A 24,766-nucleotide genomic window follows, 5' to 3' on the forward strand; every position below is an offset into this window, starting at 1 on the left:
AACACGGAGCAGATGTCCATGTCATCAGCCCTGGAATACGGAATGTGCTTTTTCACTCAGTGGGAGTGGAACCTTCAGGAAGCAGCTGTGCTGTGCATAACTATCCTTTATTCTCTAGCAAAAGTCTCTGGCTTCAGTTGCCTTCTTGGTGCCGGATCACCCTGTTACACCTGTCAGGGAGGGCACGTCTGCCCCTTCTTCCCCACCCAGGATCCAAAAGGCCAGTGTTTCACCTTCCAGAACCCAGGTTAGATGCACAGTTGCTACAGATCTAGGAGGAAAGATATGTTGGATACCAAAAGCCCAATTTCTCCCAAAGATAAATCCCCAACAGTGTGAGATGTCACAAACCTACAGAGGTGCTTAAATTGCCGATCCAAAGGCCCCTTACTTGGGTCAAGGCAATATTTAAAAGATAACTGGGAGAGAGAACTCATTAAACACACCCCTTCTCTGAATTGGTAGGTTGTTGGATTAGCTGATCTCAGAAGAGGCCCTGAAGGCCTAGGAGAGAGAAGAGAGAAATGCGGATGGGGTGGAGATGGTCAGACAGAAAAAGTGCTTGGGTGAGGCCAGTCCGGGGAGGACCGGAGTGGGGGCCCTAGACATAAAGGAAGGCCCTAGGGGTGGGGAAGGGGATGCCTAGCGGCACTCAGGGGCTGAGGCCGTGATCCCCCACCACCTCTCCATAAACCGCCCCTTTCCCTCCAGCCACCTAGCAAGTGCAGGGATCACCGAGCACCAAGAACATGGTGGATATGAATGTGATGAAGAACGTGGACCACAGCTAGCTTATCCCAACCCTACATCCTCCCTCATTGGCACTCCAGATTCTGTCAAAGGGGTGGTCCTGAGACCCTAAGGAGCCTCCACTGTCAGAGGCTAGGCAACGTCAGGTTTATTTCACTGTTAAGTGCATGCGACAGCACTGCAGTTTTCCGACAGCATTCCAGACAAGGCAGGGCTGGCAGCTCTCAGTCGAGACCCTGGATTAACCAGAGTACCTAGGCATTTGAGATTACTGAAAAATACTCCCTGAATTTTTTTTTTTCAACAGCACAATCATTTCCTTATCTTTTTCCATGAGTGAAATTAGAGAAAGATGATTTGAGGGGAAACTGCTGGACTTGATGCCTAGTTTGACCTTGGGCAAGAAGGTATAGAGTCTTCTTTTTAGGTAAATGAGCAGAGGGGAAAAGGTTGACTCCAGTTCAATGCACTCTAAGGACAAATTCTTCTCTCCTGCAAAGCCAGTCCTCAGTGCATATGAGACGCTGCTGAGAACCCAGAAGATTCCCATTCAGTGCGTTGGGGTGGGACCCAGGAAGGTCCATTTTCAGAAGCCCCTGGGAGACGCCGGTGCAGGTGAAATAGGCCACACTTGGAGAAACACTTGGGGCTCTGGTTCACTGGCTGAAGTCTTTCCTCCCCACTTAGGAGACAGTGGAGGGAAGAGGTGCTCCTCTCCCAAGCAGGGACTGGGGAAGGAGGGAGAGGTGAAGAGGAAAACCAAACAGGCAAGAGTGACCCTCCCTCCTCTCCCAGGCTTGGCGGCGCGGTCTCTCCTCAGGGATGAAGCTTGCAAGTGCAGCAGCCAAGGCCTGGTGCCCTCTCTCTGGGCAGCCGGGAGGAAGAGCATGTCCTTCTGGGGAGAGCTGTCAAACAGCTGCCAGTGAGACCACCGAGGGGTCAGGCATAGCCTGGAGGAGTGTCCTGAGACTCTCCCGAGGGACTTGGAAAAGAGGGGTTCCCAGGCCCCTGAGCAGGGCCTCAAAGCCCCCTTACCTGACCCCCAGGACTGACGGGAGCATGCGCCTCCTCTCCATCTCCAGGACCCATCCTTCTTTCCAGTGTTCCCCCCGGATTTGTGTTGGAAGACCAACTGGTAAGCGCATTTCAAGGCTCTGTGATTTGAGCAGATAAGTGTGGATGACTCAGAGCGAGTGGGTGGTGACAGATGCCTGCAGCAAGCTCTGAGCCAGGCCTGGCCGGTTCTGGGTAAATGCCTGGCTTGGGTCTTGGCCTAACATGAAGGGCGAATCCCACCAGGGGCCAGAAAGCTCTGGGAATCCGAGTGGACAACCCGTTCAGAAAGGACGAATCCCCAGCCCAGTCCAGCCTCTTCCACCGCCACCCAGCCCCAAGTGGGTACAGGGTCAGCAGCAGGGGCATCAGGACACCCGTGGGACTCCAAAGGAGTGGTTGCCACCCTGCCCGTGTGTTTGGGGGTCTGTGCAGGGGCCGTGCCATGCTCTCTGGCCAGCGTCTGGGTACTGGAAGCTTCCCTTTCTTCTCTGTCTTTTGGGTCTCAAAAGCACGAATTCCTGCTCTCTTCTAAAATGCAGACACCCCTCCAAGGACACCCCTCCAAGGACACAAGCAGACTCCCTATCAGGTCAGTCCTGAGTCTGAAATAGGAAAGCTCACCTGGCTTCTGAGATGTCAAGTACTCTTCACAGGGGAGAGGTTCCGTTACCCAGGAAACTCACCTTGTTTCCTGCCAAAGCTGGGTGGGGAAGTATTAGGTAGTACTAATGGCAGTTAAAGGATTATAGTTAACTTAGTTTTTCAATGAGTAGACATCACCCTTCTGATCCTTATTGGTGAAAATATTCCTCGAAATGTCTTCACAGGTCTCCCGGCTCTGCTAAGAGGCACTGGGTGGGCAGGTACCTAGGCATTTGAGATTACTGTAGGACGGCTCTGGTCTGTGTAAGGCAGATCTTCCACCTCCACCAGCCCCAGAGCTGCAGGCGGGGCAAAGTGGCGGGAAGTGTCCCAGGGTCTCATCTGGAGGGAGCCTTTTTGCCTTAATGCATGAGACCTCATGTTTTGTCATCTCTTTTTCTTCCCAAGAGAGTCCTGCACCCAACATGGCTCATGGAAGATTCTGGTGCTGGCCCTGGTTAACTGGAGTGTTGTGCACTGTCCCCACACTCAGTGACTCCAGGGGAGCATTCTGATTGTTTCCTTAGGATCTTTTCCCCAACACAGGTCTCCCTTCCACCTTGGAAGTCCCAGAACACCCCAAATGCCCACAAGGGTCAGCCCCAGTTTTACTTCCGGTCGTGAAAGTATGACTCCGAATGTGACTCAGTCAATGCAGCTTGCACATCAAGGAGAATGTCTGTATTTAAGGTCAAAAAACATGAGCTGTTTGGGTTATGGGAAAAGAACCAGCCCCACAGAGCTTTCTGAGGCTTGGTGCTTCATCTCTCTCCTTAGCTCATGATTCTGTGTCTGGTTCTCTCTCCAAAAGCAGTGAAACCCTATCCTAGGAGCTCCCAAACCACAGGCGCCCTAGACCCAAAAGAAAAGGAGGAACGCACTGGGAGAGAGCGCGGACCCCCGACTCTGCAGCCCTCTGCTCTACCCAACCTGGGCTGCCAGGACCCCCACCAAGTTGGCCCCCCCCGACACTGCGGTGGGGTAATTGCGGGCGCTGCCTGCAGACGATGGGGCTGGCTGTGCTCCGACTGCCTCGCCGGGTGTCTGTTCTCTTATTTACTGGAATCTGTACAGCGCAGCCCTAACTCACGGGTGACTAACGAGCTGAAGTCATTATTACTAGGCAGATGGCAGACTCCCCTAAAAGCAGACATCAAACAATAAAATGCCACCACATACCTCGCCTGCAAAGTAAAATCAAAACAAAAATCCAAGTCTGGTTTTGTTTCTCTTCTCCTTTCTTCCCCCCACCCCCATCCCCGCCCCCCCATGCTGTATCTTAGCATGAAAGATGCCAAAGGCAATCAGGAAAGGAATTTATGATCCGGGGAAGATAATGCAAACATGCCACCGTGACCTTCAGGAGCCGGCTGTAGCAGGGGAACCACATGCAGAAAGCAGACAACCGGCCCGAGACAGCAAACTGCCCACACGGGCCAGGCAGGGCAGGAGGGAGCAGCCAGACATGACCACCACCAGGGACAGGTGGGGAACTGGCCAGGCTGGAGCAGCAGGGGAACTAGATGGACCCACCAGAACCCAAAGCCCTCCCGCCTGGACTTCCTGATGATTAATCAAAAGGATAAGACCTACAGAATCATATCAGAAAACTCAGTCCCTTCCAGGCACTGCTTTGAGAGGTATTCTGCTGGGCTCAGCTGGGGCCCTCCACACTGAACACTCACCTAAAGGGAGGGGCCTGCTGTTTACTGAGCATCTATTATGTGCCCAGAACTGGTCACACCAACCCTGTGAGGCCTTATTGTTATCCCCATTTTTAGAAGAAAAATCAAGCTCAGAAAGATGAAATAATTCGCCCGTGGTCCCAAGCTAGTAAAGGGTAGGAGACAGACTCCAACTCCAGTCTGACTCCCGAGCCCAGTGCTGAGAAGCTCTGGGGTCAAGCGGGGAACATCGCTGGGTTCTTGGGCGTCAGGTGCTTGAGATTCGATTATACCCTTCTGGTAACTTAGACTTTAGTAATTGAGGTGAGAGCTCTGCAGTCTGTCATTAAACCCCTTTAGGGCTCTAGGGCCTTAAGTCAGGCTCATGGGAAAGAAGTTTGGTCCAGGCAGACAAAAGGTTTCTGGAGCACAGAGAGTTCACCCCCCGTGTGAGAACGTGAGACCCTGGGGAAGCGCTGAGCTTTCCAGGAGCCACTTACCTGTGGGTCCTGCGTAGGTTTCTTGCTAAGTCACCGTGCCATGATGACAGCTAGGATACAAGTTTCTCACTGCCAGGCATTTGCCACACGCCCGTACAGCGCAGTGGGAGGGACAACTTCGGAGTCAGGAGCCTGCGTTTGAACCCTAGTTAGCCACTGACCAGCTACACAATCTTGGTAAATGATTCAAGTTCACAGGGCCTCAATTTCCTCATGTGTAAAATGAGGCAAACCTCCCAGGATTGTCATGAGAATTAAAATAATTAACAGCCATGAGCATGTCAAGCATAGTGTCTGGTGCCTAATACACAGTCAATAAATATAACCAAAATATAAACAGCTAATAGCAGTTTAAAAGGTGATATGGAGACAGACCCTTCTAAGAAACGAAAACCTGAGCCGACCATGGGGAGTTATCAATTAGATCAATCTACAAGAACTAACTGAATGCAACTTCATACAGAATAATGCATAAGACAAAAGTATTGGCATTAACCTGTACTAGCCCACAGGCTGAGTATGAGGAAATGCTAAAGGGGTTTGCTAGAAGGGGATGGGGCAAGACCAGTCCATGCGGGCATCTTGTGGGAGGAGATACTGGAATACTTCTAAAGGAAGAAAAAGGTCTATAGATTGAAAGAGTAGTTGAGGAGGCTGGAAAAATCCAAGAAGGATTCCATTAGTTAACAACCGAGCTGAATGAGAACCCAAAATTTGTACCTCCATTTTCAGGGGCGATACCCGGCTATCTAGGACCATTAATTGATGAGGTCAAGACAAGCGTGTTATTCATTTTGGAACGGCCAGCGCCTGGCACATGGGACTCAAGAGCTTATTTCAGTAAAGAGCTGATTTTAACACGGGCCTGGGGACCAGACCTGAGAGAAGCCCATGGGCTGGGATGCTGACTGGCCCACCATTCTCAGTCTACCGCCTCCCTCCACCCCACCCCACACCTCAATAAAGACCAGGTTGAGCTTCAGGCTACCTGGCTTTACTTCCCAGCTCAACCCTTGTGACTTCAGGCAAGATGACACGATTAAGTGCCTTAAATATCCTAGATTTTCAATTATCTTTGATGAATGAATTTAACTCTTCTATAAAAAGGAGTTTACACCTGTCTCATAGGTCTAATGTTGGGCTGAAAAAACAAATGAAAAGCCCCACCTTAGATTTATCCAGCCCTTGGAAGTTTCCCTGCAAAATGGGGCAGCAGCTGGCAAGATGAGAAGTCCTAGACCCAACAGGCCAAGTTTCCACGCCTCTCCGGGTCAGTCAGCCAACTGGGCTGTTCTCAGAGTCAGAAGTCAGCCTGCTGAGGGTCCATGGAGCCCGCGGGGCCCTGGTTCAACCTCGCTGCATCTGTTCACTGTATACCCAGGAAGCCCCACCGGCTGAGCCCTCCGTCCCGCGCCCTCTGCTCCCACAGTCCTCTTACCAGCCGCACCTCACAGCCTCTGGAAGGCTCCCCTCGCCAGGTGCTGGGCTCTGCCCTGCTCTCAGGCGTAAGCTCCCAGTGGCACCACTCTGTCTGTGTCGTTCCTGTTGTCCCCCCGGCACAGAGGGCTGCCCGCTGAGCCCCAGCCCCTCCACACAGTCCTCTCCCAGCTGCTCCCAACCCCCGGTGCTGTCTTCAGCACTTAGAATTGGCCAGAAGCCAGTGCTCAAGTCTCTTCTAGCCCCCGAGCCTTGAATTGTCTAATATTCTTTTCTCCCCACCTAGATTGTACATTCAGAAGCACAGAGTCAAGCCTCATTCTTCCCCAGGTCCCTCCCAAATACCAGGACTCAAATACCAGCAATCATGGACTCTAAGCTGAGTTCTCTTCACACACAACTAGTGCAGCCCCTGGCTTATGGGAGGGGATTGAAGGGCAAACAAAACAAAAACAAAAACTAAAAAACTGAAGCGGCTTGCTCCTAGCCCCCTGCATAGTGTCAGCAGTGGTGGAGGCAGGGGCCCGCAGAGTCTCCGACTCCAGCCCCTTCCAGCCCGCAGCTCTACTTGTTGCCCCGCAGGCTCCTTCCACAGTGAGGGCTTCTGGTTCTCGGCTGCCACCCTCCTCCTCCCCACCTGAGAGCAGACAAGCCTCCACTCTGTCACGGGGGAGGACGTCTCCCACCTTCCCTTCTCTCCCTTCCTCCTCTCCCCTTCTCTTCCTATTTTCTGTTTCTTCAATGTATCCCCATAAGTGAAAAGCAACAAGTACTCTTGCTAGATAGAGCTCACCCTCTTCCGGCAGGAGAGCAGCCGACTCGTGTATGTGGTCAAGAGCCTTCCCAGGGACGACACAGGCCATGCCCAGAGGCCCCCACATCATCCCCAACCTTCTCTGTTTGGGACAAATTTAATAAATGATGACTCAGGGAAAGGGAGAGAAGGTCGACACTGCTAAGATTTCAGCGAGGGAACTTGAAGGCAGGGTCGAAGGTGGGGAGGACACCCCACACTCAGCAGCCGGCAGCTCCCGCTCCCCGAGAGCTGGGCGGGGGAGGAGGGACTGAACTCAGAGAAGGAACAGAGATGAACACGCCCACACACACACACACACACCACCTTCACTAGTTATTCTCTTTAAATCACCAAGAAAAAGTTATGTAAGAAGAAAACATACAGCGCCGAGGTCGGGAAGGAACATTCAGTTCTGCCTGGGGGTGTTTAATTTACTAAGAGGCTCCTGGAGAACAAAGCGACAATTCAGCATCAGTCTTGCGTACAGAGGAGACAAAGCATCATAAGGGGAAAAGCCGCACACACGGGGACGTGCAATCACCACGCATCCAGAAATCCTGCTCAGAAGGTCTGCTTACTCAGCCCAAGCGGTGCTGGAGGTCTCCTCTTCCCGGGTGCTAATCAGAGGCGCAGGGCTGTGAAATGCTGGCTGACAAGATGCAAGTGATGGGAGACACACAGCGCTCCCAGCTCTGAAAAATCCTGCTGCCTCGCTGGCTCCAAAGGTCCATGAGAGAAGGGGTTTCCCAGCCCCTTCAGCACAGGCGATTTCTAGGGCTCGGCTGCTCTCTGAGCTGCTGCCACTGCACGTCTGCAACAGATGGGGACCGGGGCTGGGTGTGTTCCCAGGCCCCAAAGCAGCGCAACAAGAGGACAGCAGACAGCATGAGCTGGCCTGAGACAGCGCAGGCAACAGTCTTGTTAGCTAGAGCTGGTGTGCTGCTTAAAACACAGGCAGAGCACGGGCAGATTCCCTCATTGACGGGACTGCAGCAAACCGTCATTACCACCTGTGTCAGGGGCTGCTGGGGAGGCAACTCCTTACTACACAGGCAAGGGAGCAGGAGGGAGGGCCCAGCGAGGTCTTTTAAAAAGACAGGCAGCAGGACGAATGAAGGCAGGAGAGGCCCATGATGCAGCAGATAATGGCATCTGGGCTCACTGGGGGTCCTCTGGCCAGCACAGCCCCCTGCACTGTCCCCATTTCCCTTCAGGGAGAGGCTGCTTATCTTCAGAGGAAAACAGCACGGTGGCGTCAGAAACCTCAACTCCCTGGGGATCCCTGCCCTGGGAATCTGGACAATGCAGTCTTCTCCCTGGCAAGAATGATGGCTAAGGCCTTCCAAAAGGTTCTGCTGGTGACATTCCCATTTGAATCCCTGGGCCCCCAACTCTGACCAGACAACCTGCACACTTGCAGAAGGCAGCATGGTTCCTGCCTGTATTAACCCCGTCTCATTTTCTGTGATTCTGATGCTTTCATATCTGTGGCCTCACTGAACCTGGGGGACTGCCCCTCTCAGGGTCAGCCAATCCCTAGATATGGTAAACTGCTCACCTGGAAGCATGCCTTTCATATGCAAACCAGCCGATCAGAGCCCATAGCCCCTCACCTCCTCCAGCCGGGTCACACACTCTGGGCCACTGTCCCCCTGCCCTAATCACCTCAGCGCAGGTGCCAGACAACTGGGACAGCCCCTGCACCCAGAGCCCACTGAAATGATTCAAACCAGGCAATCCTAAGCCTGCTTTCCCTGCCTCGCCTGTTCCTTCCCGTAGAAACCACAACCAAGGCTCTTGCCCACATCTTCCCCTGGCTCCTTCTGCCTCCTGACCCATCCCGGGGCTGCCCCGTGTGGTCTGGTGTGGTGTGCTGAGCCGCCTGTTTCCAAGGATCCATGTGTCTAATAAACTTCTTCCTCGTGACAGTCATCTCGGCGTCTGCATGTCTTACCATACCTGACTAAAACAAATCCTGGGTGCCCTTAACACCTTGCCCTCGGGGGTGTGCAAGCTGGTTGGGAAGAAAACGGATTTGAATCGTGAGGAGAAAATGAGAGTCCCCATTTCAGACCCTGCGATGTTAACCCTTAAATAAAACTTACTAATGATTCCAACTTTTCGCCAGCAGAGGGGTTGCTTTGACAGACAGTGAGCGACCCACCCCTGAAGGTATTCAAGCAGAAGAGGATTCCTCTTTGAAGACTCTATTCTTTGATACAATTTAGATGGCAAATTTGTGGTTCAGGTGAGGGTGAGAGATGTGAAAGGTAGGGAAAGATGGATGTGGATGAGGTAAGCAGGAGGGCTTCACGGAGAGGAGACAACAGAACGTTGCACGGCTATCCACCAAAGTCACAAACAAAAAGGCAACACAGTAAGGGTCTGGGGCTCTGAGGACCTCTACGGGGGCTGGAAGTCTGTACCTTCCTTAAGGTCACTTTCAGCCCAGGTAGGTAAGAGGCAGTCCTCATCCACCCTATGATCCACTCTGAGACCTGAGAGATCAGAGGCATGGGCCTGGTAGCAAGATCTCTCTGGACAGTAGGAAGCCTGAGGCCTGGCCTTGGTTCTGGCCCCAAGCAGCTGATTCCCCGAGAAAGTCACCTTAAGCTGGAACTGTGTTGTCTTGGCTGTAGAATGTGCAGTATGTTACCTGAAACACCTCCAGGTCCTCTCCAACCTAACTGCGAACATTCTGTGACAACAGCCGGGTCCAAGTCCTGGCTCAGTCATTTCTCTGAACCTCAGTTATTCCTCAGAGAAAAGAAGCTGAGTGAAAATATTTGCTCTGTGCATCTCCCAGGGCTGCTGTTGGGATAATGGACGAGCAAGCATTTGGACAAAAATAAGCATCAGCTTGGGATGTGCAAGATTATTCTAGAACCAGAGGGCACTGCTGGCGTAAACTTGAGGCTTAGCAAAAAGCTGGTACCATTTAGGGATGAGCGAAGGGACACCATCCTACAGCCAACCCCCAGGCACTGGTACCAGTGGTCCTCCAGGGAACCAGCCAATCACAATATTTTCTCCTGCTGGTTCTGGAACTAGCCTTGCTGGGTTAGCTGGGCTTGTTTTATTTTCTGCATGCTTTATTCCAAAGTATACAAACAAGCCTGAGGAAAAAAGCCTAATTAGTTTTGCTTGGAATAGCTGGAAACGCCAGGGAAATGGGCTGCACCATCCAAAGTGTTCAAAGGTTTCCTACACTTGGAGACAAGCGCCTGGGTGTGACTTATGGGGTGCGGGTGACTTTCTGCAGCTCTGACTGCCAGCAGCTCCACGTCTCGGGTACCTGGCACTATCCACTAGAGACTGAGGAGCGTACACCACTCTGCTCCAGCTCACAAGCTACCAACCACAATTAGGGTCATTGTTTCCACCTGCATTTACGCTCGCTTCCAAAATCTCCACGCACTCCTGGGTTCACGCTGCCTCTTCAGGCTCTGAGCTCTTCCATCCACTTTCCTTAGAGGGTGCAGCTCAGCTCTCTTGAAGGAGAAGCCCCAGGAGATCAAAGATATTAGTAAAGTCGGAAGACCATTGTTGGCCCAACCTGCCATCTCCGGGATATTCCTGCCTGTGCCACCTCCTTTCTGATTCACAGCTCCCCAGTTTACCTTCCTAAACACTGCTTTCTGAGCATTACTCTTAGCACCCTCACTAGACCACAAAAGACAAAGCGAAACCAAAATAAAACAAAACCCAAAACACTAGCTCCATACTACCTACAGAACAAATGCAAAATCTTCAGCGAGGCATTCCAGGCCCGTAGGAGCCTGGCCCCAGCCATCCCACCTTTCACCTCTTGGGCTTGCAAAAAGCTGTCACCCAGAGTCCTCAGGGTCCCTCAGCACCCCATGCCTGCATACGACTGACTGCAGTTTTGCGTCGCAAGTCCACATGGGTTCCCCTCCACCCCTAATAAGGCTTCTCTGGCATCTGTAGGTTACTACTTGGCCTCTCTCCTGGAATTGACTTCTTGGGTGTATTTTTAGTGTTGGCATTTGCATATGCTATCTCAACCCACACACCAGGTAAATGGGTAAAATACTACCTGTTTCATCGATAAGGACATTGCTGCTCAGAGAGGCTGAGTCGCCAAGGTTACGGACACATCAGTGGCCACGCTGGGCTTCAAACACAGGTGTGTTCCCTCCAAAGCCTGACTGTTCCAACAGGTTCACCCCCCCACCCCCTCTTATTTATTTAATTTTGCTAATTTGTATCTTCTGGTTTTTCTGTGGCACAGGCTTGTTTATTACTTGTGTATTAAAAATAAGAGGAGATGCTCAGGCTCTCAGAGTTGGTAACTCCCCTTTTAGGGGTCCATGCCGAAGAAAATCCAAGATGCAAACAAAGGTTTATGCACAGAGATAGTCTCTGCAGCAATGGGCAAGGCTCAGGTGCCACCCAAGTGGGCCAGAGCGGGATTACTGTCCAGGGAGCTCGGACAGAGCCGTGCATCGTGGAGTTAGGGAGTCACAGCAAACCAGAACAGTGACTTCAAGGAATGCAAATGATGAGGGAAATGTGGCAGGAAATCTCAAACTATACACGGTATTATCTTGGCTGCATAAGTGACAGAAGACTAGAAACACCCAGCACACGTGATTCAAAGAATGCCCCTCACCCCAGCCCCCTTGTAACAAACCTGGGTTAGATTTCTTATCTAGCACAACCCTTTACCAAATCCCATACCATCTTCAGCCATGAGTGAAAAGTCAAATGCTGCGTGCCAAGCTTGTCCCTGTGAATGCAGCCACAGCCCTGACAGCACAGGGCCCCACGGCCCCACGGCCCCATCAGCCATGGTGCCAGGCCCATGTGTCACATCACTCGTGGAAACTTGCAGACTGACAGCAGCTGCTCAGTAAAGCATTATCCTCCTTCCTTTTATAGGTGGTCCCTGCTGACCCTGTGCTCACAGTCAGCAATCCTGGGACTGCCAGATCTGTGCACAGGAAAGCCAGAGGCCGAGGCAGAGAGTTGGTGAGACACCAAAACAAGACAGGTGCCCTGGGCCCAGCGCTTGGCTCCTGGTTGCACTGGCTGCACTTCCATTTCACTTGGAAGCCGAGCAGCCTGGAAGAGCAGGCACGGATGGTGATGGCACAGCGTTGGCTTGGGCGTCCATTGGGAACAGCATCTGAGATTACCGGGCTGAGCATGAGCGCTGATGGTGTGGCACTTTACTTTGGAACCTCATTTCTACAAACAGCTCGAGGCCAGTGCTCCTGCATCCATCAACTCTGTGCAATACATTGGGGCAATTGAGTAGCTTCTAAAATACCCTAATTGGGAATCAACACGTCAAAGAGGGCTACTCAGCACCTCGAACATCGTTATTGAAATCTATACCAGAGGGTTCATTAATCAGCTCAGGAAATGTGAGAACTCCCTTTCATTGGCAAAATGAGTGGTGTCCAAGTAAGTGCCAGTTCAGGAGGATGGCACAGGTGGCAGAACCCTTGAATAAACCAGCTAGGGGATCCGGCCAGCTTGGCAGCCCATCCACCCTGCAGCCCTCGAGGCCAGGATACCCTCTGGGCCCACATCCTCCGTCTCAGAGGACCTGCTGCTGAACTCGGCTTCCGGGTTGGCCAGTCCCATCCTAAGAATACCCTTGGGTTCTGCTCAGAGGGAATCTGCCAAAGGGCAGCAGCGAGACCTCCTCCGAGCTACAAAAGTGGGTTTACCTGCCGCCTCAAATCATCTGGAGGGGTTTGGCAAGCTCTGGTCCAAGATTTCCTTTCATTGTAACATACCACACGGTACTGAGGCTGTTGGGGTGGGGGGAGCGAGGGGGACACAGAGCCTCATCCACCTCCGGTCCTGGAGGCCACTGATATTTACCAAAGTACCCAGATGTGTGCTGAACAGCCAAATTGGCTTAGATTCATTTGCTGCTCGACACTCACGGGAAACCTCCATCCTGGTAGAACTAGTTGTTCTAGATGTCCTGGATTGCAAAGACATTTGGAATCATTAAGATCTCATGCCCTGATTTCAATGGAGAGGAACCACAAGCGCAGCAAACTCCCCCAAAGGGTAACAGTTTCTCATCTTTCACAGTCACGTTCTGGACCCTCGAAGGTCTTAAGAGACGTAGGCTACTGCCTGGAGCCCGCATGGGGAGACCGCTCCCGGGTCACCAACTCCTCCGTCGTGAGTGTGGAACAGGGTCCAGCCCCCCATCCAAAGAAGTGCCGTGTGCACTGACTGTATACGTACACGTGGCAGCATTCTTGTTGGGGGCATGTCACCTGCCAATCACAGAGTTACTGCCATCAAATAAGCTAACACGTAAATCAGCTCTAAATCACATGCCACCATTGGGCAGTGACTCCCCAGAGGCCACACAGCCGGGCAATTAGAGGGCCAGGCCCAGGACCCAGGTGCTCTTGATTTTGACCCCTGCACCTGACAAGGAAGGGCTTCGCCCTGCCTGCTGGAGAGCCAGCTGGGCTGTGCAGGTGGCCCTAAAGCGACCTCTCCCCTAACTTCACTCCCACAAGCCCAGGGTGTGCACGGTGCAGAGAACAGAGGAGAGAAGGGGAAGCATTCGCTATTCGTGCCGGCAGCCAAGAAGACACGCATAAAGGAGCACTGGTGGATTTGGCGTGAATAAGACACATTATTGCTTAGGTATTTGCCTGTCAAAGCCAAGTGGGCCTCTCCTCCTCTTGGGGTCCTCTCTGACCCTGCCCCCAGCCCCGCCATCACAAGGACTCTCCTGCCCCAACAGCCACAGGTTCCTTTGGTTTCTATCCTGCTAACGTTTAGGTCCCACCTCACAGTTGCACAGTCCCTAACTGAACACGTCATCTGGGTTCATTGGCCAATCCAGGGGCAGCCTCCCCAGACCCGAGAAGCTGGAGCCCGGCACCTGACAGTGCATTCACCTTCAACGAGAACAGCCTGGCACTCAGGAAGCCCCCATTCTGCTTGTTCATCTTGTAGTTCAACAAAACAAGACAGCTTCTCCCTTAACACGACACTCCCGCCCTCCGTGGTCCACCACAGCTCTCGCTTTCTCTCCCGGTGGTCCCTCTCCTAGCAACAGATGTTCATGAAACCACCAACTATGGGACACAAGAGAAACAGAACATGGAGACCCCCAACCTCATAGACTTTGGTTCTGGCTGGGAGAAAAGTTGTGGAGACAAGAAACAAGCAGGCTGAGGGTCAGTGTAGTACAGACAGCAGCCACCATGGAAGTTTCTAGAAGGAAGTGACTGCTTTGGAAGAAAGTTGTAAAAAAGAGCTTTATGAAAGGAGCAAGATTGAGGCTGAGAGTTTGAGAGAGAAGCAGGACCAGATGAAAAAAAAAAAGAGGCACTGGAGGGTCCTCGCATTCTGTACAGCTCCCGAGTACATGCTTGCCTTTGGTCCCTGGCACACTGCCAAGGCTCTGGAAGGCTCTAGAAGGCTCTGGAAGGCTCACAGCTACTAGATCTTCCATTTAAGCAGGAAGCCAGCTTGGCTGAGCTTGGTTAGTGGGGCAGGTGCTTCAGTTCTGAATGTCTGTGACCTAAAACTGCCTCAAAGGCACAGCTGAACAGAAGGTTCTGGGCCACCCAGGCGGTGGACGGCCAGGCTGTTGTTGCTCAACACACACCAGTCTTCCCAATTTAATTGAAACCAACCCAAATCACACTGGGGCACAAAAAGGTTTTTTTTCTCCAGACTGCCCTCTGTAACAGTGCCCCTCAGCATGTCCTCTCTCAGACAAACTGCATCCATCTCCCTGTGCCTGCCGCGAGGCATCAAAGTCCTCGCTCATCCTTCAAACTGATGCCGCTTTCCCCAGGGTTCCAATTCCAGCCTTGCCATTAACCAGCCCCATGACCTTGGATAAGTCACTGAACCCCTCTGTGCCTCAGTTTCCGCATCTGTAAGAGGAGATTAATAACAACTGTACCCACGCCACAAGGCTGCTGTGAGGATTAAATGAGTATGGATGTGTATCTATTGAGAGAGGCACACACACACACACACGTGCACACGTACACACATGTGTTCTAAATATACAGAGAGAACACTGCTGGCACACAGCGTGCACCGGCTAAGTGTCAGTGCTGACTCTTCTGGAGGTGAACAGGGCCCAGGAGCTGATGGGAACCAGCAACCTGGGAGGCAGCACAGTCCATCTGAATGACGTGTGACCCTGGCATAAAGAAGCCCCATGTGGGCAGCTCACGCTATGACAACTGCCATCAAAGAGGGCCACAGAGACTCTGAACCTTAAGGCAAAGTAGGACAAAGCGGAAGGTAAACAACAGAAAGTTCCAGAAACACACACCTGCAGTCAGCCCTGGGGTAGGGCTGGGGCAGAACCGGAAGCCCCTGGCATGAGAAGGGGCAGCGGGCCTGGGGAGGGCCTGGGTAACACTGTCGCCTCCTTTAGTCCACCCACCACCCTTTAGCGAGCCTTCTTGGTAAAGGTCCCCCACAGCGGAAAAGGAGCTGGAGGCAGGCCCGCCAGGGGAAGCTTCAGGGCCACCAAGCAAACCAGGCGCCGGGCGCAGTACGTGCCCACATGGGCCAGACAGTGCCGCCGGGGCTCAGAGCTGGCGCTCAGTGGGACTTTGAAAGGCAGCGGGCCAGAGGGGGAGGCGGAGTCGCGAGGCCATGGGGGCAGGACAGGTTGTCTGCAGCCCTGTGAGGCACGCGGACGCCAAGGCCACCGGGCTCTGTGGTGTTGGCGGGCAAGCACACCCTGCAGGCTCTGAGTGGGGGCCAGAGAGCAAGCCCAGTAAGATACTACTGGCGCTCCGGTCAGTGTGGGGTACCCGTGGGGCAGGGGGAGCCGCACCCCGCAGTCAAGCTCCCTTCTGTCTCACAAATGGCCGTTGGGGTGGGGGGAATGACGAATCCACAACAGAAAAATGGCGCCCAGCATGGGGCATCACTGTGAACATCGAAGTGTCCTTAGGATACCACACAGCAATCTGATTTTGGGCTCCCACGGCCCCCTTGCCCTCCCCACGGCCACGGCAGGAGGTACACGGCCTCCTCCACTGCAGAACCTGCCCCCTGGCCTTGGTCACGGCAGCCGGGCAGAAGCCCGAGCCTGAGCTGGCTGCACGGGGTGGGGGTGCAGGTCAGCCCCCACACGGCCAGGCGTGGCCCCCCACACGCACCTGCCTGTGGACCCTCCCCATGAAGCTCCAGAAGAACAGGAAGGTTCGAGTACCCAGGCTTAATGCCTACTTGGATTCACATCATTGACTTTCTCTGAAAACTGAATAAACACTAAAACTTAAGCCGAAACTTTTTTTTTATTGAGTTAATGATAGGTTACAATCTTGTGAAATTTCAGTTGTACATTAATGTTTGTCAGTCGTGTTGTAGGTGCACCACTTCACCCTTTGTGCCCACCCCACACCACCTTTCCCCTGGTATCCACTAAACTGCTCTTAGTCCATAATTTTAAATTCCTCATATGAGTGGCGTCATACACAGATTGTCCTTCTCTCGCTGGCTTATTTCACTTAACATAATTCCCTCAAGGTCCATCCATGTTATTGCAAATGGAATGATTTTGTTCTGTTTTACAGCTGAGTAGTATTCCATTGTATATATGTACCACATCTTCTTTATCCATTCGTCTGTTGCTGGGCACTTAGGTTGTTAAGCTGAAACTTTTGAAGCATTTTAACAATTTTAAAAGAAGTCTCTCAGAATATATTACACGGTTCCTTGCTGTTACGGGTTGAACTGTGTCCCCCTCAAGAAAAGACATGTTGGAGTCCTAACCCCAGCACCTCAGGATGTGACCTTATTTGGAAATACAGTCTTTACAGAAGTAATCAAGCTAAAAACGGGGCCATTAGGGTGGGCCCTAATCCAGAAGGACTGGTGTCCCTATACAACGGGAAATCTGGACGCAGACACAGACGTGTAGAGACGGGGAAGACAGCCATCCAGCGGGGCAGACAGGCTGCAACAGATCCTCCCTGGAGCCGGGGTGGGGGGACACCCACAGACCTTTGATCCCAGAGCCCTGCCACAAGACACCTCTGTGGTTCCAAGCCCCCCAGTTTGGGCTACTTTGTTACAGCAGCCCCAGGAAACAAATATACATGCTTTTTCCCCTTTCGTTTTATAATAGCTTTATTAAGATAGAATTCACATACCATATGATTCACCCATTGAAAGTACACTTTTAAATTGTTTTTAGTACATTCTCAGAGCTATGCAACCGTCACCACAGCCAATTTTAGAACATTTTCATCACCCTCCAAAGAGAGCCCATCCTTATTAGCGGTCACTTCCCACCCCCCTGGCCTCTCTCCAGCCCCTGGCAACCGCTGATCTACTTTCTGTGTCTGTGGATTTGCCTGTTCTGGATGTTTCCTATAAATGGAATCACCATGTGGGGTCTTTCGTGAATGGCTTCCTTACCTTCTTAACCAGAATATAACCTAGTTATTTAAACATGAGTTAGTGTTATATGGGGGGAAACCCACTGGCTTTAGGATCAGAGTTTGAATCTGTTCCCCCCACTCTAGCTCTGTGACCTTAAGAGAATTACTTAACCTGCCTGACCCGGAGCTCCTCCATCTGTAAAGGGACTAACGGCCGCCTCACAGGGCCGTGCGGTGATTCAGTGACAACATGTGTGCGGGCCGGGCATCGCTGATTTGATTAACTGTTAGTCCTCTTCTCATGCCTTGAAGACTAGCTGCCACTCAGGAAAGCTGTCATTTAACACAGAGATGGTGTCGGGGATGCTGAGGCAGGTGGGGCCCAGTGGTCCTTCCACTGAATTCCCCAAACTGCTGAGCTCTCCAGGCAGTTGATGAAAAGCAGTTTTATATCAGGTAGCCCAGGGCTGGGTTCTGTAAATTAAACATCCAGCACACAAATAATTACTGTTTCCATTGGATTCTTTCGGCCCCTTCCTCGCTATCAGCTGCCCCTTTACGCTGAGTCAGCTGCTAAACACCTTCTCGTTTTCAGAGACTTCTCATGGCGGCCCTGTCTAGGAAGGAGCCACGGGGAGCCGTCAGGGGGCCTGACCACCATCCACAAGCCTGTGACCAGCCAGCTCATCATCCAATCGCCAATTAATGTGGGGGAACCTACCACAACTGCCGTGGCAAGGGAACTCATCGCTGTCTCCCCACCACCTGGTTGGCCTGGCTGACGAGGCAGAGGACAGTGACTTAGGGAGGGCCCAGCATCATGACTGGGCTTAGTGACCAAGACAGGGACACCAGAAGGCTGCGAAGACTGCAGCAGCAGGTCGGAGAGCCAGGGGAAGAGGTGGGCTGCTGGGAAGCTCTATAATACGAATCACGCGGGTGGATTTGGCCTCCGTTTATGAGCACTCACCATGTGAGAGAGGCGCTGGGGTGGGCACAGACCCCTCTTCCATGTACGCTCAGGGACGGGAAAGCAGAACGTGAGGAGATGGAATCTTGGACTATCAGACTGTCAGGTGCCCCACTTCCCGGAAACTCAGCAACATCTGGGGCTGGGGAGGGAGGAGGGAAGAAATGACACCCTCAGGCTGATCCTCTGTTCCTCCACCAGGGCTGAGCCCAGAGCCACTCCAGATAGAGGGGAGCCAGAAGGGAGGTCAAGTCCACTCCTGGCTACGTCATTCGTCTGATGGCTCTTAACCTGGAGGGACCATCAGAATCCCTGGGAGCACTCTTACAAAACACAGACGCCCAGACTCCCCTCGAGAACTACTGAATCAAAGTTTCTGGGGCTCAGAACGGGAAGACTGAAATGCACCCTAATTCAGAACCACTGGCATAGTCCTGCACCTCACTGTGAAGACGGGGAGACAAACACGGTGAGAAAATGACACGCTCGGGGTCCCTGGGTTGTTCACAGCTTGAAGTGTGGAATCAAAACAGAAGGTGCCTTTGAGAAGGGAAATGGGAAATCGGGAATCTGAGCTCTCCCTTTAAGAAGGAATCAGGTTTTCATTTAAAGCAAAATAAGAAACAATTCCTCAGACTTCGGCGATTCAAGGGCGGTGCAGTCAAGTGCCCTCTGTCCAGGATATTTATAATATTCTACAACTGAGAAAGCCTCTTTGCTGGAAGCTTCACAACCGGCTGAGGCCAAAGGTCCCAGTGCAGGCTGCATTTTGTTCCATTTGCTCGCCCCTCTATGTGTCCTCCTGCCTGTCGCCTGGCGTCCAAATCCTAAGATGATACGTGCCTGGTCTGTGCTGCTGTGTCAGCATCAAGGTGTGTGAAATACGTCGCAGAGAACCAGAGAACCAGAGAACCGCGTGAAGTCCTAAGACGCGGCTGACGGTAGAGACAGTGAGGACTCACCAATGGAGCCGGTGGTCTCTACATCGCAAAGAGACTGTAAGGAGATCAGAGCGGCCTCCCTGTGGGGCCCCTCCCTCTAGGAGGATTACACGCCCCACCACTGACATCAGACCTGGCCACGTGGCTGGCTTTTCCCAGAGGTGATGTGCGCCACTTCCCAGGGGACCAGTCGGGAGCTGTACTGAGATCTGACACCCCCTCTTATCCCACTGACAGCGCAGACTCAGGAAAGGGCTGCTCCTTCAGCCTGGGCTCCCCAAACTGGGCCTGGAGCAGAGACACAGCTGCCCGAGTGGATACACAGACTGGGAGAGAAGAAACCTGTCACTGCTCACCGCTGCGATCGGGGGCCATTTCTCACCTAGCATAGCCTGGCTGATACTCACTATTTTTCTGCCCCCCTTTCCCTCTTTCTTCTGTGTCATTCTCTAGCCCTATATAAGCTCAGTCTGGCTTACTGTGGTTAAAAAGGTGGCTACTTGGCCTCCTCGCCCACCAGGCTATTTGAGTCAAGTTTAGATTGAAGGGGCCTTGGAGAGTGAGCCCTGAACCCAAATACAACACAACGCAACAAATCAGCAAATCAACAGTTTGTTTCATATTATTCTCTACTTATTAATGCTTTGAGTGTATGTTTTGTATCCTCAACGGTATCTTAAAAAAAATGTCATGACAGTCTTTCTGTAAACACTCATAACCTTTAACGTAGAGCCAGACACCCAACACGTGCTTCCTCTTGGCTGGATCTAATTCAGCAAACACACGCTGGACATCTGTTGTGTACCAGGCACACAGGTGACAAGGGCACAGGGATGCAGGGCAAAGCCTCGGCCCTCAGGCAAGTCCCAGTCTGGGGGGAAGGACACATTCGAGACAGTGATTTTTGTCAGAAAGGCGCAAGCCTGCTGTCTCCGCAGGAAGCTTCTGGCCAGTCTCTCTGAGGTCCTCCTCGGGCCCACCCCTCCCTGTTCCTCCCACACTCTCGCCTGGGGACTTGTTCGTGTATCCTTTCCTAGAACAAACGGGTCGGGTAAGGGCATACCCAGAATTACACACACTGGAGCTTCAAATCTACGTCACTGGTTGCCAGGCCAAACGTCCTGTCCCCCGCCCCCCAGGGACTCCTTCACTCCCTTTCCTGCCCCCAACTGCCTCCAAATAAAAATGAGTAACCAAGCAGCCAGAAGGGCCTCAGACAGCAGCTAGGGTGACCAATTAGTCTTGGTTTGCCCAGGACCATCCTGGTTTTAAAACAGAAAGTCCCAAGTTCCAAGAAACCCCTCAGTCCCAGGAGAACCCGGACAGCTGGGCACCCTAACAGAGAGAGGATCTCCCTGCTCCCGGGCGGTCATGTGCTCATGCGTGTGTCTGTCCCCGGCTGCCCCACCTGAGCCTCCCACACCCAGCCTCGCCTCCTCTCTGACTCCTCTGACTTCAAACTCCACGAATTTCATCCATTTCCTCTTTCCATTTTCCAGCTCTTTGGTAACTGAGGAAATTCCCTCCCACTTTTCCCTTCCTCTCTCTGTTTTATTTATTTGGTAAAAATCTACCCTAATCATTGAATGAGAGCCATGGATGTGTGTTTATCATGAAAAAGTTATTACGTAAGTGAAAACAAAAGGTTTGAAGCAAAATTAAAAATAACTACCAGGGTCCTCACGTCCCCAAATATATTGAGAATGTGTAGCAGGCCCCTTTAGAATTTCTATAACATTCTTCATTTATCTCTTTTTCCTCCTCTAACCAAACGTGCTCTTGGTAAAATACCACTTTGGAGACAAACAAAACAGCGCTGCAATTCCATTTTGTCTCTTGCTCTTTCATTACTGTATTCGCTCACCCATTCATTCAGCAGAATGTTTTCCTAACGTTGCAAATGTACATTACAACAGAGATCGCAGCCATGGAAGACCGTGGTCAAGTCAAAGCCACCCCAATTTCCCGTCGGCCAACAGAAATCAGAATCAGAGACAAGTGAAGGTGGAGAGCTGAAACCAGAGAAACAGAGAGAGCAGGGGCACAGCGGACAACACTACAGTCACGTCGCACATTTGGCTCCAACAGAAACCCTAATACCTGGTCTTGGAGTTTCCACCTTAACTGATCTGGGGTGCAGCCGGGTACCGGGAGTTTTAATGGCCCTCAGGCGAGTCTAATGTGCAGCCAAGGTTGAGAACCACCGCAGCTGACCAAACAATGAAGTCACAATGGGTTACAGGACACTCGTCTCCCATAAAGAGAAAACAGTTCCTGGGTAGAAGCACAGCTCTTCTAAACACACGTGCCGATGGAAATTTCTTGAGATGGCCTCACGTACAACCTGGATTACCGCAGCCTCTTCTGGCCTGGCTTCTGATGCCAGACCCTGCACATCCCTGGGGGCACTCTGCAAGGACCACAGGGCACCTATCCTGGTGCAGCATTTCCCCAGGTGTCACTCGGGGCCTGTGCTGGGTTCCAGCTCCGGAGCAGATGTGGTGAACTCTGCCTCACACTGCTTCACTCTCCCTTCTCATCCTGTCTAAAAAAATGCCAGAGTAGTGATCTGGGTCCACACAAGCCTGGAGTTTGAGCTCACACTGGGATGCAGGAGGCATCTCCAGTGGCTCAGGGCCTCCGGTCACCACCTGTTCATTCAACAAGCAGTAATGAGCCCCTGCCACCTAGGAGGCGCTCTGGCCGCAGGCCAGCCCTGGGATGAGTGCAGCTCCTTGTCTGTGGGTCTCCATGCTCTTGTGGAAGATCTGCATCTCCTTCCCCCGGAGCCTCGAGACAGGCCCCCAGGGACAGAGCGGCAGGTTGGGGGTCTCGAGAGGGGATGGGGCTGAATATCAAATCCTGGCCCAACAAGTAGGCTGGGGCCCTCCTTGAAAGCAGGGCCGACATTCGATTCATCTCGGTACATTCACGACGGAGCACAGGTCCCGAGGAACAGCAGATGCTCAGCAAATATTGGTTGAAAGAGAGGATGAATAACACGTGAAAAAAAAGAACGACACACAAAGCCCATCTCGTGGAGGTGACAATGCTAGAAAGTCTGATAAAGCACAGATGAGAGAAAGAAGGGAATTCTGCAGATTTAGGAAACTTACAAACTGACAGTGGCCTTGTCACCTCTCTTTCTTCCTCCTTTAAGGTTTGGCCTCAAGAAGACATTGATATGAAACTGCCAATACATGAGTTCACTTGGTGTGTTCTGAGGATTCTTGGATATGACACCAAAATCACAGGCAACCAAAGGAAAAATAGATAAATTGGACTTCATCTAAATTTATTTTTTTTGGAGGAAGATTAGCCCTGAGCTAACATCTGCTGCCAATCCTCCTCTTTTTGCTGAGGAAGACTGGCCCTGAGCTAACATCTGTGCCCATCTTCCTCTACTTTATACGTGGGATGCCCACCACAGCATGGCTTGTCAAGCAGTGCATAGGTCCGCACCTGGGATCTGAACCAGTGAACCTCAGGCCGCCAAAGCGGAACATGTGAATTTAACCACCGAGCTACCAGGCCAGCCCCTCATCTAAATTAAAAACTTGCATGCTTCAAAATATGCCACCAAAAAAGTGAAAAGACAACCCACAGAATGGAAGAAAAATATTTGCAAATCATATATCTGATAAGGGACTTGTATCCAAAATATATACAGAACTTTTAAACTCAATAATAAAAAAGACAACCCGATGTAAAAACAGGCAAAGGATATAAATGGACATTTCTCCAGGGAAGATTTACAAATGGCCAAAAAAAACATGAAAAGATGCTCGACAACGCTAGCCATTAGGGAAATGCAAATCAAAACCACAGTGAGCTACCACTTCACACCCACTAGGGGGCTCAAATGAACAGACAGACAATAGCAAGTGTTGATGAGGACCAGGAGAAGTTGGCCCCCTCATACACTGCTGGTGGGAATGTAACATGGTAAGCCCATTTGGAAAACTGTCTGGCAGCTCCTCAAAAGTTAAACACAGAGTTACTATCTGAGCAGCAATTCTATTTCTGGGTATAAACCCAAGAGAAATGAAAACATACATCCACACAGAAACTTGTACGTGAATGTTTATAGCAGCGTTATTCCTAACAGCCAAAGGGTGGAAACAACCCAAAGGTCCTTTGATGAACAGATGAACAAAATAAGGCATATTCATACAATGGAATACTGTTCAGCCATAAAAAGGAATGAAGTACTCATACGTGCTACAACATGGGTGAACTGAAACATTACAATAAATGAAAGAAGCCAGTCACAAAAGACCACATATGGCACGATTCCATTTACATGAGCGTCCGGAACAGGGAAATCTACAGAGACAGAGAGCCCGTTTCGTGGTTGCTTAGGGCTCAGGGATGGGGACAGACTGGTGACAGCTACAGGGGAAGGGATTTCTTTTGGAGGTGATGAAAATATTCTAGAATTGACTGTAGTAATGGTTGCACCTATCTGTGAATATTCTAAAAACCAGTGAATTGCACACTTTAAATGGTAAACTGTTGCTAGGTGAATTATACCTCAAAAAAGCTGTTTAAAAAAATAGAAGGTGTACCAAGGCCAGGAAAAACATCAGCAACCACACTGAGACCCACTTCTCACCTGTCAGACTGGAAAAATGAAGAAGTATGTCTACGCAGTCTGTGAGCGAGCCTATGCGAAAGGAGCAACCGCTCTCGCGCACGGCTGCCGGAAGACATATTGGTACGACCCTCCTGGAGGGGTCTCTGGGGGTACTCACCAAAAGCACATATGCGTGCCTGTGAGCACATGCGTTCCCTGCAGACGGCACACACGTCTGCATCAGGCCCAGGCTGCACGTGCTTAGGCACCCTCCTTACTGTGGACGTCGTGTTGTCTACCCGTACTGGCCAACAGACCACCCACGGGGCTCGGTTCAGTCGTGCTCAAGAGAAGACCAATCAGCACATCACCAACTCAGCCAAGGTCACTGATACCACTCAAGGACACACTGAATGAACAGATCAACATAGCCCTGGTCATGCAGAGAGCAAAGGAAAATCAGGAAAGCAAAATGTGCCTAAAGAGGAAGGGTTGGGAGGATGTTTGGGGAGATGGGCTGTGACTGTGGGAGAGGCAGTGAGAGGATTTTCCTTCCCTTAAGGTCAGAGACTGTGTCTTTTCCTTACTTCATCATGCAGATTCTTTCAGGAACAAGTCTTCCAGCAACGAGAGCTGCATGTGCAAAGGCCCTGAGGCAGGAGAAGGCCAGGCCTGTCCATGGCAGAGCACAGTGGCCAGTGTGGCTGAAGTAACTGATGAAGTCAGAAAAGCAGTGAAACCATACTCTTCTGGATCTTTTAGGCCAATGTAAGGACTAGGTCTTCTACTCTGAAAATGACAGGGAGCCACTGGAAGGCTCCAGTGGGGGATGACAGGATCCGATATGTTTTAACATGATCTCTCTGGCTGTTCTGTTGAGAGCAGACTGCTGGGAGCAAAGATGGAAGCTGGGAGACTGGTGAGGAGGCTACTGTTACAGTCCAGGTGACAGCTGGTGGAGGCTGGGGCAGGTGGAGGCAGTGGAGACGGTAAGAAATGCTGCATCATTCGAGCCCAATACTCCCCCTTAAGACGGGGACCAGGAGGAGAGCATCATGGGC

The 24,766-nt window shown here is 51.7% G+C and overlaps 1 protein-coding gene across 9 annotated transcripts in view; it reads right to left on the reverse strand.

Annotated features, from left to right (window-relative positions):
• PRKAG2 (protein kinase AMP-activated non-catalytic subunit gamma 2) overlaps positions 1-24,766 on the reverse strand; it is a 279,884-nt gene that overhangs the window by 222,895 nt on the left and 32,223 nt on the right. For 2 of the 9 annotated variants that reach the window (XM_070516647.1, XM_044765713.2), the window contains exon 1: positions 1,786-1,864. The exons of 5 other annotated variants lie outside the window; for them this stretch is intronic. In XM_070516647.1, the coding sequence (XP_070372748.1) occupies positions 1,786-1,839 (54 nt within the window). In that variant the 5' untranslated portion in view covers positions 1,840-1,864. Of the gene's footprint in view, positions 1-1,785; positions 1,865-7,423; positions 7,863-24,766 lie in introns of those variants that run through there. 2 more of the 9 variants (XM_070516650.1, XM_070516655.1) reach the window with 2 other exon arrangements.

The sequence above is a fragment of the Equus asinus genome, chromosome 1 (genome assembly GCF_041296235.1).
Source record: "Equus asinus isolate D_3611 breed Donkey chromosome 1, EquAss-T2T_v2, whole genome shotgun sequence".
Classification (NCBI taxonomy): Eukaryota; Metazoa; Chordata; class Mammalia; order Perissodactyla; family Equidae; genus Equus; species Equus asinus.